At 47.5% G+C, this 14,929-nt stretch overlaps 1 protein-coding gene across 1 annotated transcript in view; it reads left to right on the forward strand.

Annotated features, from left to right (window-relative positions):
- Positions 1-14,929, forward strand: part of LOC134741560 (probable phospholipid-transporting ATPase IA) — a 73,985-nt gene that overhangs the window by 44,759 nt on the left and 14,297 nt on the right. Inside the window, exons 15-22 of the mRNA XM_063674386.1 lie at positions 1,126-1,323; positions 1,815-1,973; positions 5,284-5,420; positions 6,128-6,248; positions 7,673-7,864; positions 8,406-8,524; positions 8,729-8,863; positions 13,283-13,381. Of these exons, the coding sequence (XP_063530456.1) occupies positions 1,126-1,323; positions 1,815-1,973; positions 5,284-5,420; positions 6,128-6,248; positions 7,673-7,864; positions 8,406-8,524; positions 8,729-8,863; positions 13,283-13,381 (1,160 nt within the window). The remainder of the gene's footprint in view (positions 1-1,125; positions 1,324-1,814; positions 1,974-5,283; positions 5,421-6,127; positions 6,249-7,672; positions 7,865-8,405; positions 8,525-8,728; positions 8,864-13,282; positions 13,382-14,929) is intronic.

The following is a 14,929-nucleotide window of genomic DNA, read 5'->3' on the forward strand; positions in this document are numbered from 1 at the left end:
CGACCGTACGTTTTTATCTCAATTTAAAGTACGGAATGGCAGCGCGTGTATGTCAATTAAAATAAAATGATTTTATTTACGTAACAAACTGAATTTTTTGTATTGAATTTAGTCATTGTGAATATGGGGTGCTTCGAAAAACATCCTTTATTTGAGTCTACTATCACCAAGCCAAGACGTTTTTTACGCTGGTCCCTCATGACAACCTTCACCTGAATGGGTAGGTTGTTGTCGTGATTTATAGAGGTGGTCATACTCGCGGTCGGCATCGGCCAGCACGAGCAACCACCGGCTCGTCATCATAGACCCTCTGCCTAGACAGGTTAAGGGGTCCGCAGTTTTATACAGAACAATGACATTCCTGTTCCTCACCACGGCCACTTCAGTCCCTCATTGAGAGAGAACCCTGTTCCCCTCAACCCCCCTCCTGACAGGACACTGGCAGCAATGGTGAGAAATCCTTGGGGTCAATCAAGAGATTGTTTACCGTTCTCCCAGGAAGCACTGTCTAAGAACCCTTCTCTTTCTTCCGGATCAAGAAAAAACGAGAAGAGACTTTGGCACTTGAGCAGGTTTCACGTCGCAGCTCCCCACGCGAAGCGGCCTGCTCCCATCTCAAAATGCATCTTTTGTAATGACTATCAGATCACTGTCTGTGTCTCATCATTGTGTGTGTAAGTTCCTTAGGGCAGTCAGCTAAAACTATTTTGGCGTAACTATAGTAACGTAGTACAAGAAAAAAGCTGTTTGAACTTGAAATTGACAAGCACACTTGCACTTGGCACAATACAGCATTTTGGCGTCCGTTGGCTCGTTGGGTGGGTGGACGACATCCGGAAGATTGCGGGTCACTTCTGAATGAGATTAGCTCAGGACCGGGACAAGTGGCGTACTGGACGCTCAGAGGCCTATGCTCAGCAGTGTTCCATAAGGGGCTGATATGATGATGATGATGATGATCACCGGCATTTTGAAGTTTTCGTCATCGCGTTGCTAATCGAACTGGAATTCTGTCAAACTGTAGACAATCTGTTGCCGCGGGGTGAGGTAATTCCATTCGGGGCGGGGTGGCGGGTGTCCATTCTGCATCAAATACTATTATTTATCTGTGCTATTACTTCTCAGGCCACACGAGAGATTATCGCTCGTCATTCAGCCGACTTCGGCGAGAACCTCCGCAAGCAGAACGAAGTAGCCCTCATCGTGGATGGCAAGACGCTCACCTACGCCATGGGCTGCGACCTGAAGAAGGACTTCCTGGACCTCTGCATCTCCTGCAAGGTGGTCGTTTGCTGCCGCGTCTCGCCCATACAGAAGGCGGAGGTATGTTGACTATAGTTAAGTTAATGTAGATTGGAGCAGAATCGTGGACAGTAAGACGCTCATCTACGCCATAGGCTGCGACCTGAAGAAGGACTTCCTGGATCTTTGCTGTGTAAGTTGGTCCGCGTGGTCGTTTGCTGCCGCGTCTCGCCTATATAGGTACAGAAAGCCGAGGCCAGTCAGTCCACTGGCCGTATAGGTACCGCAAAACTACCCAAATGTAGTTTCTTAAATTGTCTCGAATATTTTTTTAAACCGTCTGGCTCACAATGTGAATGTTTTACATAAAAAGACATATATTTTTGTTAAGCTTTAGAGATTGGTAGACATTTTACGCTTAGTTTAGTTTGATCCGTTACTTTTAATGCTAACTACCGTACCGTACCGTACCGTCAACTGTTTCGGTTATCAAATTAGGGGGCGTGTTTCTTTTAAAATTTACCTCTATTACAATCAATAACTCTTTGATATATAAGTGGTTTGTCAAACAGGTGGTGGAGATGGTGTCGTCGGCGACGGGAGCAGTGACCCTGGCCATCGGCGACGGCGCCAACGACGTGGCCATGATACAGCGCGCCAGCGTCGGCGTCGGCATCTCCGGCGTCGAGGGGCTGCAGGCCGTCTGCGCCTCCGACTACAGCATCGCGCAGGTACAGCACGCCACCATGACACAGCGGCCAGCGTCGGCGTCGGCATCTCCGGCGTCGAGGGGCTGCAGGCCGTCTGCGCCTCCGACTACAGCATCGCGCAGGTACAGCACGCCACCATGACACAGCGGCCAGCGTCGGCGTCGGCATCTCCGGCGTCGAGGGGCTGCAGGCCGTCTGCGCCTCCGACTACAGCATCGCGCAGGTACAGCACGCCACCATGACACAGCGGCCAGCGTCGGCGTCGGCATCTCCGGCGTCGAGGGGCTGCAGGCCGTCTGCGCCTCCGACTACAGCATCGCGCAGGTACAGCACGCCACCATGACACAGCGGCCAGCGTCGGCGTCGGCATCTCCGGCGTCGAGGGGCTGCAGGCCGTCTGCGCCTCCGACTACAGCATCGCGCAGGTACAGCACGCCACCATGACACAGCGGCCAGCGTCGGCGTCGGCATCTCCGGCGTCGAGGGGCTGCAGGCCGTCTGCGCCTCCGACTACAGCATCGCGCAGGTACAGCACGCCACCGTGACACAGCGGCCAGCGTCGGCGTCGGCATCTCCGGCGTCGAGGGGCTGCAGGCCGTCTGCGCCTCCGACTACAGCATCGCGCAGGTACAGCACGCCACCGTGACACAGCGGCCAGCGTCGGCGTCGGCATCTCCGGCGTCGAGGGGCTGCAGGCCGTCTGCGCCTCCGACTACAGCATCGCGCAGGTACAGCACGCCACCGTGACACAGCGGCCAGCGTCGGCGTCGGCATCTCCGGCGTCGAGGGGCTGCAGGCCGTCTGCGCCTCCGACTACAGCATCGCGCAGGTACAGCACGCCACCGTGACACAGCGGCCAGCGTCGGCGTCGGCATCTCCGGCGTCGAGGGGCTGCAGGCCGTCTGCGCCTCCGACTACAGCATCGCGCAGGTACAGCACGCCACCGTGACACAGCGGCCAGCGTCGGCGTCGGCATCTCCGGCGTCGAGGGGCTGCAGGCCGTCTGCGCCTCCGACTACAGCATCGCGCAGGTACAGCACGCCACCGTGACACAGCGGCCAGCGTCGGCGTCGGCATCTCCGGCGTCGAGGGGCTGCAGGCCGTCTGCGCCTCCGACTACAGCATCGCGCAGGTACAGCACGCCACCATGACACAGCGGCCAGCGTCGGCGTCGGCATCTCCGGCGTCGAGGGGCTGCAGGCCGTCTGCGCCTCCGACTACAGCATCGCGCAGGTACAGCACGCCACCATGACACAGCGGCCAGCGTCGGCGTCGGCATCTCCGGCGTCGAGGGGCTGCAGGCCGTCTGCGCCTCCGACTACAGCATCGCGCAGGTACAGCACGCCACCGTGACACAGCGGCCAGCGTCGGCGTCGGCATCTCCGGCGTCGAGGGGCTGCAGGCCGTCTGCGCCTCCGACTACAGCATCGCGCAGGTACAGCACGCCACCGTGACACAGCGGCCAGCGTCGGCGTCGGCATCTCCGGCGTCGAGGGGCTGCAGGCCGTCTGCGCCTCCGACTACAGCATCGCGCAGGTACAGCACGCCACCGTGACACAGCGGCCAGCGTCGGCGTCGGCATCTCCGGCGTCGAGGGGCTGCAGGCCGTCTGCGCCTCCGACTACAGCATCGCGCAGGTACAGCACGCCACCGTGACACAGCGGCCAGCGTCGGCGTCGGCATCTCCGGCGTCGAGGGGCTGCAGGCCGTCTGCGCCTCCGACTACAGCATCGCGCAGGTACAGCACGCCACCGTGACACAGCGGCCAGCGTCGGCGTCGGCATCTCCGGCGTCGAGGGGCTGCAGGCCGTCTGCGCCTCCGACTACAGCATCGCGCAGGTACAGCACGCCACCGTGACACAGCGGCCAGCGTCGGCGTCGGCATCTCCGGCGTCGAGGGGCTGCAGGCCGTCTGCGCCTCCGACTACAGCATCGCGCAGGTACAGCACGCCACCGTGACACAGCGGCCAGCGTCGGCGTCGGCATCTCCGGCGTCGAGGGGCTGCAGGCCGTCTGCGCCTCCGACTACAGCATCGCGCAGGTACAGCACGCCACCGTGACACAGCGGCCAGCGTCGGCGTCGGCATCTCCGGCGTCGAGGGGCTGCAGGCCGTCTGCGCCTCCGACTACAGCATCGCGCAGGTACAGCACGCCACCATGACACAGCGGCCAGCGTCGGCGTCGGCATCTCCGGCGTCGAGGGGCTGCAGGCCGTCTGCGCCTCCGACTACAGCATCGCGCAGGTACAGCACGCCACCGTGACACAGCGGCCAGCGTCGGCGTCGGCATCTCCGGCGTCGAGGGGCTGCAGGCCGTCTGCGCCTCCGACTACAGCATCGCGCAGGTACAGCACGCCACCGTGACACAGCGGCCAGCGTCGGCGTCGGCATCTCCGGCGTCGAGGGGCTGCAGGCCGTCTGCGCCTCCGACTACAGCATCGCGCAGGTACAGCACGCCACCGTGACACAGCGGCCAGCGTCGGCGTCGGCATCTCCGGCGTCGAGGGGCTGCAGGCCGTCTGCGCCTCCGACTACAGCATCGCGCAGGTACAGCACGCCACCGTGACACAGCGGCCAGCGTCGGCGTCGGCATCTCCGGCGTCGAGGGGCTGCAGGCCGTCTGCGCCTCCGACTACAGCATCGCGCAGGTACAGCACGCCACCGTGACACAGCGGCCAGCGTCGGCGTCGGCATCTCCGGCGTCGAGGGGCTGCAGGCCGTCTGCGCCTCCGACTACAGCATCGCGCAGGTACAGCACGCCACCGTGACACAGCGGCCAGCGTCGGCGTCGGCATCTCCGGCGTCGAGGGGCTGCAGGCCGTCTGCGCCTCCGACTACAGCATCGCGCAGGTACAGCACGCCACCGTGACACAGCGGCCAGCGTCGGCGTCGGCATCTCCGGCGTCGAGGGGCTGCAGGCCGTCTGCGCCTCCGACTACAGCATCGCGCAGGTACAGCACGCCACCGTGACACAGCGGCCAGCGTCGGCGTCGGCATCTCCGGCGTCGAGGGGCTGCAGGCCGTCTGCGCCTCCGACTACAGCATCGCGCAGGTACAGCACGCCACCGTGACACAGCGGCCAGCGTCGGCGTCGGCATCTCCGGCGTCGAGGGGCTGCAGGCCGTCTGCGCCTCCGACTACAGCATCGCGCAGGTACAGCACGCCACCGTGACACAGCGGCCAGCGTCGGCATCGGCATCAAATAATTAACACTAATTCCCACTGTACAAAATTTTCTTTTTTGTGTATCATTGCCATAAACGTCACTTTGATCAGCGTCAAGCGTGCAAGTTTTCCTCCTGGACTCCCACTAAATGTATATTTGTGTTTAGTTCCGTTTCCTGCTGCGGCTGCTGCTGGTGCACGGCGCCTGGAACTACTCGCGCATCAGCAAGCTGATCCTGTACTCTTTCTACAAGAACATCTGCCTCTACGTCATAGAGCTCTGGTTCGCCATGTACTCGGCCTGGTAAGACGCACTACATTTTTTACTACTCTAAAAACAAGTACTTATAATATAGAGGTGCCACACGCGTGCCCCCAAAGGGATTAGAACATACACAATGCGACTAAATTAAAAACACCTTTTAGAGCCAATTTTGTTGCCGTTTTGATACAATTTGGTGGAAATATGGAGTTCCCTATTCTGTACAACATAACAAGAAAAATTCAACTGCAATTTAACTTCAAGGTCGTTTTGGCATATAGAATAGAATAGAACAGAAAAAACGGAATGATGCCGTATGGTGATCGAATGTAAACTCACAAGGGATTAAGAAACGTATATAATAAATCCCAGTGCGTTGCAAGTTGATAGAAGCGATGTCACAAATAAAGGGGAAAAAATGAAAACATTTTTTTTATGTTGCTATTAGTCATTTTTAAAATAAGAGTTAGTTTGACGTTATAGAAAGACAAAACAACTGATAATAGCCGGGCTAGCACATGATTGGCGCGAGAGTATTTCGCCGCGAAATAGACTACCCGTCCCCCTTTAATTCATACAGTTAGTAAAAGACGGGTAGTCTATCTCGCGGCGAGATATGCGTCAATCATGTGCTCGGCCTACTGGGAATATTTAGTATGAAGTAAAAAAGTGAACCAGTATAAATAAACTAAAAATAATATAATATGAATAACCTGTTATAAAATATGTGTCATGTATCGTATGTTCAGGTCGGGCCAGATCCTGTTCGAGCGGTGGTCGATAGGTTTCTACAACGTGATCTTCACGGCGTTGCCGCCTTTCGCCATCGGCCTCTTCGACAAGCTGTGTTCACCAGAAATCATGATCAGGGTGAGTTAAACAGCCATCTAGACCTTCGTTTGTTCCAAAATAAACGCGACACCACCTCGTTTATTCTTCGGAGGGAATAACGATTCGTGGATTCGTGTTATACTATTGGACTCAGCTTTGCTTCGTCCGACAAAATCGCTCAACCACGAGTTACCGTTTCCCGGCGAAATAATGTTCTAAAGAGATGTCGCCTGTTTTTAATAGTAAATTGTGATGCAGCTAAGTTGGTCATTTCACACAAGGCGACATTGTAATGACCAATGCACACGCGTTTCATACGACGTTTTTCAACACACTTGCGAAGAAAAAAAATAAACTTTCGTATTAATCAAATTTGAATTGTTAAAACAGTTAGTATTGTGTGTTGCATCTGTCATACTCGTACTGCCGGCCGCCCCTCGCCCCGGCCGCGGCGAGGGGCGGGGTGCGGGGCGGGGCGAGGGGCGGGGTGCGGGGCGGGGCGGGGTGCGGGGCGGGGCGGGGTGCGGGCGGGGCGGGGTGCGGGGCGGGGCGAGGGGCGGGGTGCGGGGCGGGGCGGGGCGAGGGCCGACCGGGCCGCGGCAGGCGGTCGGGCGCGCCGGTGCCCGCCAGTCCGACCAATTAGCCTCATGCATGAAGTTTATGAACGAAATATGTTTTATTCGGATGTTTGTTACCGTTATATCATGTTACAAATGCATTTCCGTTTTTAAATTACCATTTAATTACTTAAAATTATAAATAAAAAAGTACAAAAATTTGCCCGCGAAAAGCTAGTGAGCGAAACGCTCGAAACGCCACGTGACGTCACGCGTTCGACAGATTAGTGTCATTAGTAGCAAACGTCAGTTGGACCGCCCAACGTGTGACGTCATCACGCTCTGTCGAATTCGCGCCAAAAATTATGAGCGTTTCAACCGCTCAAAAATTTTCAACATTTTAAATATTTTTTAATAAAATAATGTTAAGGTTTACAAAAGTATTTTTATCATTTCCGGTGTTCCAATGATATAAATTATGAATCCAAAAATAAAAATAAATTCATGCATGGAGCTAATTAAAGAAGGCTCCCTTTCCATGCATATTATTGTCAATCAGTTACCTTCTTAACTCAATCGGATAATATAATGGAAAAGCACGAGTGTTATAATATACTGAAAGAGCACGCGTGTTTAACATCTAGGATTATGAGCCTAAAATCGGTGAAATAAAAACGTCGTTTTGAGCAAGTGTGTTGAAATAGTTATTTACGATACAAGTGCGGAACCGTGTCGTCACTTGTTCTGATTTTCATATAAATTTCATAGTAGCTAATAGTTTTGACTATTCGAAAAATTAACTGATTTTGATAATGATGATCCTTCCTACCGATGTCGGCCATGGCGACCACTTCCACTCCTAGTTCGATTGTACTAGTCAGGCATTTGCCCTATTTATGTCCACAGCACCCGGTTCTGTACCTGCCGTCGCAGCAAGGCCTGCTGTTCAACGTACGAGTGTTCTGGGTGTGGATGGTCAACTCCCTGATCCACTCCGTTCTGCTGTTCTGGCTGCCGGTGCTCATGACCGAGCAGCACGTGCTGTGGCCCCACGGGAAGGACGGAGGGTACCTGGTGCTCGGCAACATCGTCTACACGGTACGCAACCAACTAGAATATCTAACTATAGAAGCCTGACTAGAGCTCAATAACTGTTCCGTGAACAAAGTTTTGTACGGAACACTAAAAATGACCCCACGTGTATTGTGCCGCGCGCAACTCGACTGTACAGCGCGCAGTTTGACAACGCCATATACAGGATGTAACAAAAATAGTGGGGATCCGTTTAAGGGCATATTCGGTATCGTGTTCTGATTAGGAAAAAGTACAAAATTTTTTTGACGCAAAAAAAACTGGGTGTGATAATACAAAAAAAAAATACCCCATCAACATCAAATAATAATAAATGTTTCGTTTTTGCCATTTTGACTACGGAACCCTTAAAAATGCTCAAGCGTGAGTCAGACATAAGGAATTGTATACGTTTTACTCCACATTCTAGCTAGATGACAAAAATGCCCAAAGAGAAACTATAGCGCCGAACGCGATAGCGGTTCGCAGTCGCGACTCCAATTTTCCTAAAGTATTTATGTAAGTTTTCCTTTTTTTTTATTGTCTTACAAGCGGTTGTTCGTTTCAGTACGTGGTACTAACGGTGTGCCTAAAGGCCGGGCTGTCCACGCACTCGTGGACGTGGGTCACTCACGTCGGCATCTGGGGCTCGCTGGCCATGTGGTTCCTGTTCATCCTCATCTACAGGTTGGTAATGTCGGCACGAGCCGTTGTGCAATACATGCTAACGTATCTGAAGGCCGTCTACGCACGCGTGGACGTTGGTCACTCATGCGGGTCATTCATGTCGGCATCTGGTCGGCATGGCGGTCCGTCATTTGTACAATTTTATATCGTGCAATAAAGTTTAAATAAATAAGTATCCTGTTATAATATTGTTTGTGTGTGCAGTAACATCTACCCAGTGGTGCTGATCGGCAGCGTGATGCGCGGTATGGACCGGATGGTGTTCACCTCCGCTGTGTTTTGGCTCGGGCTGGTCCTCATCCCCGTGGCTACCCTCGCTCCCGACCTGCTCGTCACTGTGTGAGTTACACACACACACACACACACACACACACACACACACACACACACACACACACACACTCATCAGTGTTTTACAAAAATCCATAGCTTTATTAAAGCCTACACAGCAATAATGTACTTGATTATTCTTATTTTATTAACACATTCACTGTCAGCGACCTGATAGGTGAGTTCTCTGTTCGTGGGCGTTTTTGGCTACATACGGGTTTTATTGTGTTATCAGCTACGCTCTTAGCGCGTAGCTCGCACTGGCAGTGAATGTGTTAAAATAACACAGGATACATCAAACTTCTTAAATTTCATTGCAGCACAATCGGATTAGGGCTAACCTCGAAATTTCTGGAACAATGCTGAAATTTGGTATGTATTTTAATAAAAGGCAAAGACAAGTGGAATTCATATTCCTCAAAGTTTCCTATTAAGAGAGTGTCCCCTGGAAAAGTATAAGCGCTAAATCTGGATTCAGCAAGTATTTCCTCTAAGAACATACATTTTCCACACATTTTCCAAGATGGCGGCGGTTTCTCGAGGTCCCCAAATGTCAAATAGTGTAGACATGAAAAAGAGAAATTTTATTAAGAATAAGAAAACATTTATTGCCACACAACAAAAGAGAAATTACGGGAATATATTTACAAATAATATAAAAAATTGGCATGCGCGACAAAAGGAACGGGCTCAGCATATGCTGCGCCAGCAACTTCATTAAGAATTGACCGCACAGCGCTGATTTTCAGTCCGCCCCCTTACTGAATCACATTGATATGTGTGCGAGATATTATTTTTAACACATATATATGCAGGTTTATTAACATACATACCAATTTCAGGACTGTTCTAGAGATTTTGAGGTTAGTCCGATTCTGCTATTATGTAAAAGTGAAAAAGCGCTCCCTGCTCATACCTATATCCCTCGCCCATTCTAAAGTAAAAAATGCAAAAATAAATACTAGCCACTAGCCCATATCGGATGTTATGTTAAGAGGGGGCTAATCCAATTTTTTTTTAATGGAATGTTACAAGTTATTATTAAGGCATATGCCATGAAAAAAACATACAGAAACTATATTTGCAAGGGCAGACTCTAATCTGAACCTTAAAAGGTAAGTTCGATAGAATAAAATCACGTAAACATGTTTAATTTTTATTAATTTTTAATTTTATATCGTTACCCTGCATACCACAGCAATATAATTTTAGTATAAAATAGCTAGTGATATAGCCGAGTGATTTGACTAGCAAAATTTTAAACATAACTATATTTTCAGAGTTATTGAAGTAAAACATTAATAACCGCGCGATTGCCATATCTTTCTAATTTCATGGCTTTATGCCCCCTCTTAACACACAAATTACGCAATTTTTATCTTTCTGCAACTAAATAAGTAAGCGCCCAACCGACAATTAAGGGTCATAAATAGGTCCTTTCACCGCAATCAACCATTCCCTTTTCCCCCTTTCCCATTCCCACGCTGCGGCCTTTGCGACAAAGCCGCTTTGCTCGGACTAAAGTTAGACTCTTTACTGGGTAAAGTGCGGTCACGGCACGGCAATGGGACCTTTAACTTAACCCTTTAATCCGGTGGTATAATAGTACATTACTGTCGAGGCTCGGAAGTAGCTACTTGCTGGCTGAGGATTCGTTTTAAACGGACGACCTTGGGACTCTTGGGAGTCCGTTTAATTGAAAACGAAGCCAGCAAGTAGCCTTCCAGCCGAGTCATATATAGTGCTTTTCTCAAAAATGGCGCAATAAATACAACTAAAATAGAAATATTTTACAAAAGCCACGTTCTTATGTATATATTTTCACAGAAAAAAGTAAAAAGATTTGCTTTGCCGCCGTTTTATTTTTTTAATTAAAAATAGAAGTGTATTTTTCTGCTGAAAATACGCCAACCTATTTGAGACACCTAAATAATCACGGTACCAACATTATAATAATACTGGTCATCTGTTCGGCTGTTTAATGGACCTATTCCTTCATTTGATATGGCCACTTCAACTTTTTAAAAGTTTGGAACTCGACCAATAATGGAATTTATATGCAACATTGCAGTCCTGAAATCGAAACTGCAATGTTTTTAACTTTTTAATTTTTTGACTGACCATAAACTACGCACTTCGCGACCTAGTTTTTTAACCGGCAACGTCGACTTTGCCGTCCATTTTTGAGAAAAAGTATAAAGATGGGACGACTGCCAAAGACGTCAAATGACGCGCGCAGCTACATACAGCCCAATATCAACCTTCGTGCAGTCCGACAAGACAAGGTGATGACGCACCGCGCACGATAGGCGTGGCGTTTATCCCTTAAATGCATACTGATGGATGCAGCTGCAGCCTACACAACAAAAAAACATATAATTTTAAATTAGATAAAATTTATTTGGCCCTGTATAATTATTTTGATCGTAAATTAATACACTTCCATATGTTTTATTCAATTTGCGCAGTATTTTAGTTTTTAAAAGTTACATTTGTTTTAAGACGAAATGGCGGAAAATTTGGAAAATCTGGAAAAGTTGGTCATTTTTAGTGTTTTTTTCGGGATTTGCCATTATTTTATATTTAAAATCTTCATCATAGGTGTATAGCAGAAATAGTGTACCTTTCTGATGGTAGTAAGATTTTTCATATATTTCTTACTGAAAATTATATATTTACATAAATATGATTTAGCCTATGTAAATTCTAACACTGATTTAGCAGTGAAAATCGATGTTTTATTATTATTATTCCCTGAATCAGTAAACAATTTTATTATGCAACACATATATTAATTTCAGGCAAAAAGAAAAAATCCTGCATTTGAGGGTTAAAGGTGTGGATGCACGAAATAAGTTGATTCACCTATTTATCTTGAAATGAGTTGAACATTTGTATCTAATTGTGTCCCTTTTTCTTAAAGGGCGCGGCAGGGTTTGTCCACAAGCCATGCCCTTCAGGTACCCTATGTATTATTGCTTGAAGAAGACGACCGGCCAAAACAAGTTAATATCAACCCTATTTACTTTGCAGTAGAATTTGTTTTAGATTGCGTAGTATACCTCTAGACTCTAGCTACCTCCGAAGTAGAAATTGTGATTCCCCAAATTACCTATTATACCTATAATCAGTTACTAAATGTCGAGTTAACTTTGAGTAAAAACGGGACCCTATTACTAAGACTCCGCTGTCCATCTGTCTGTCACCAGGCTGTATCTCATGAACCGTGATAGCTAGACAGTTGAAATTTTCACAGATGATGTATTTCTGTTGCCGCTATAACAACAAATACTAAAAACAGAATAAAATAAATATTTAAGTGGGGCTCCCAAGCTCCCATACAACAAACGTGATTCTTTTGCCGTTTTTATAGATAATGGTACGGAACTCTTCGTGCGCGAGTCCGACTCGCACTTGGCCGGTTTTTTTTAAAGAAGTTAACGCCTTTTTAGAACGGACTTGCCGCCGGAGACGCGTAGTGACTCGCTCGCAGCTTTCTTGGTCCAGCTACCGACGCTCAGAACGTTTACCCACCCTCTGTACAATCGGCCGGACGGGGAGTTGAGCGAACGAGTCCTACGGCGAAATGTGGCGACCTAATGAATACAGGTGTTCGCTTTTATCAATTGTATATACAGATGTTTATCACAAAAAAATACTGTGATCAACTCAACGTAGGATCCGAACTGACAGCTTAGGATTACCGTGTCAACGCGTTACCAATTCTGCCAACTATCCGCCCGACATTCACAGCGATTCATATCACTAAAATCTTAATTTGTATTTCAGTCAAAAATATCCCTTTTAGCTCCTAAACCTTGACTCTCCTTTTTCCTGCGCTATTTTTCACACTTTTAGCATAGGTGCTTCAAATTTGTGACTCTATTATTATTCGGTTTTTCAGAATACGTTAATTTCAGTTTTTTTTAACTCGAGAAAACTTTAGGTTATTAGTAAGTACATTACTACTATCAGTCAACTGATTGATTCTACTAGGAGGAAGTGTTCTTATTTTTAGGAATCAACTTATATGTTACTTTACTTATAGGCAATTGTTCAGAAGTAACGTAACGAAAAATCCTAAATCGTCACTTTTTCCTCTTAGTAGGTATATAGAGTCAATACTATTCATGATTCTGAGTAGGAATATCCTAAAATGTCTTATAACCCTACATGTTTTTCTAAAAGTACAGTCAAGATCTAAATTATCGATACGGATAAAGGACCAATAATATCTATAGATACAATACCTTAATGTCTCGGCAATAAGGTCGTGTACGCATACATATAATCGATACGGCTAAAGGGCCATTTATTTCTATACACTGCCTTAAGGTCTCGGCAATAGGGTCTCGTGGCCACATATTTCTGGCGCTTTGTCCGCGTCGATATTTTAAAGCCTGACTAGCCATCGACCGTGCGTTGCAGCATCCACAACAGCGCGTTCAAGTCGATGACGGAGGCGGTGCGCGAGAGCGAGATCAAGCAGCGCGACCCCGCAGACCTGCTCGACCAGCCGCGACTCTCGTGAGTACCATGTCGTCCACACTGACCGTAAACCTTATTGCAACCACATAAGGTTCACTGATGGTCGGTTAAGGGTTACACCACTTGCTCCTTAAGGCCGAACTACACGGCTGGCAACTAAACTATGACCTCGTATCATCTTGACCTTGGATCGCAATACGCACAATAATTTGGTAGCTATAGTTTGGCAAGAGGTTTGTTTAGGACAGAGGCACAGAGCATAATACTGCCCTTTTCATATACTAGTAATATAACCTCAAAAAGGGACGAGTTTTTTAGTAGGTATAGTTTTTTTTGTCTACTGTTACTGACAAAACTTGTTTGCGAAACCAAAGCTACCACTACACGGGCGCAGACACCAAGATCACAATAGTCGGAAGTCTCGTTGCCAACCGAGTAGGGGGCTTTACTTGTGTGGGGGAGGGGAGAGCTTATTGGACACCATAGTGTTTAGATTAAAGGCGCGTACAAAATTACTGATATCAAGAGTAAAAAGTTACAATTAGGAAGTTTTTTTACTATTTAGTACTTAGTATAATTTTAACGACGCTTAATTTCCAATCAGCTCTCTCATATCTCCTCTCCTAGGAGATCCTATTCTCAATGCAACATTGGCGAAAGAGTGAAACAAGGATCACATAACTGGTCACGGCACCACGTGAGTGGTATTTAAATATACCAAACATTAAGTATTTGTTCGAGTTGATCGACGTATTATTAAAATTCGACATGCAAATTATGTTTTACTGCAGTTATATATATAGTAGTGGTTCTATCTAATTGCATTTATTTTATTAGCGAAGATATTTTAGGTTCTAAAAATTTGAACCTCAAATTATTTCAAATATGACTGCTTCGCCAATGTTGAGTTATGGGATTACATAGCAGGATAGACTTACTTGAGAAACATTGAACAATTTAACCACATTTTTAATCATATACCTAATCTGATATATATAGCAGAAATTTACATAAAGCAATCTACAATTAACACGATTTTATCGTAAAAGAACTCGTTTAAAGATTTTGGAGTTCGTTGCCTGAGTCTACAAATATTAGTATATTTATTTAATATTAGTATATCTAATGTATCAAAGTTATTTGGACGTGAAACATTATTTTGATTTAAAAATGGTTAAACTGTGCTTATCAGTCCGAAACAGGGTGTTGGTTTCATCGTTATAGGTGACATTTAAACATATTCAACTCATAATCTTAGCTCGTGTCAGGTTCTGTAGATTCCTTCTCCTTAATGTACTTACTTGTATAATAATAGCTATCACATTTGCACTGTGATTAATGGATGTTTCACCCCACATGACATGGTTTACTCTTTTCTCGGTAACTATTGGGTTTAAAGAAGAGAAACTCACACGAGCTGCAGACGAAACTATTACATTAAATATATGATAGCTTTTGAATAACGATTTGAAAGTTTTTTAGATATGTTGGCATCGTACATCACGTGTGGCTCTAACGGAATGTTTGAATGTCTGTTTGTATGCATTTTTTTTATTTTTATACAGCAATCATAGGTATGACTGAATA

Source organism: Cydia strobilella, chromosome 5 (genome assembly GCF_947568885.1).
Source record: "Cydia strobilella chromosome 5, ilCydStro3.1, whole genome shotgun sequence".
Taxonomy (NCBI): Eukaryota; Metazoa; Arthropoda; class Insecta; order Lepidoptera; family Tortricidae; genus Cydia; species Cydia strobilella.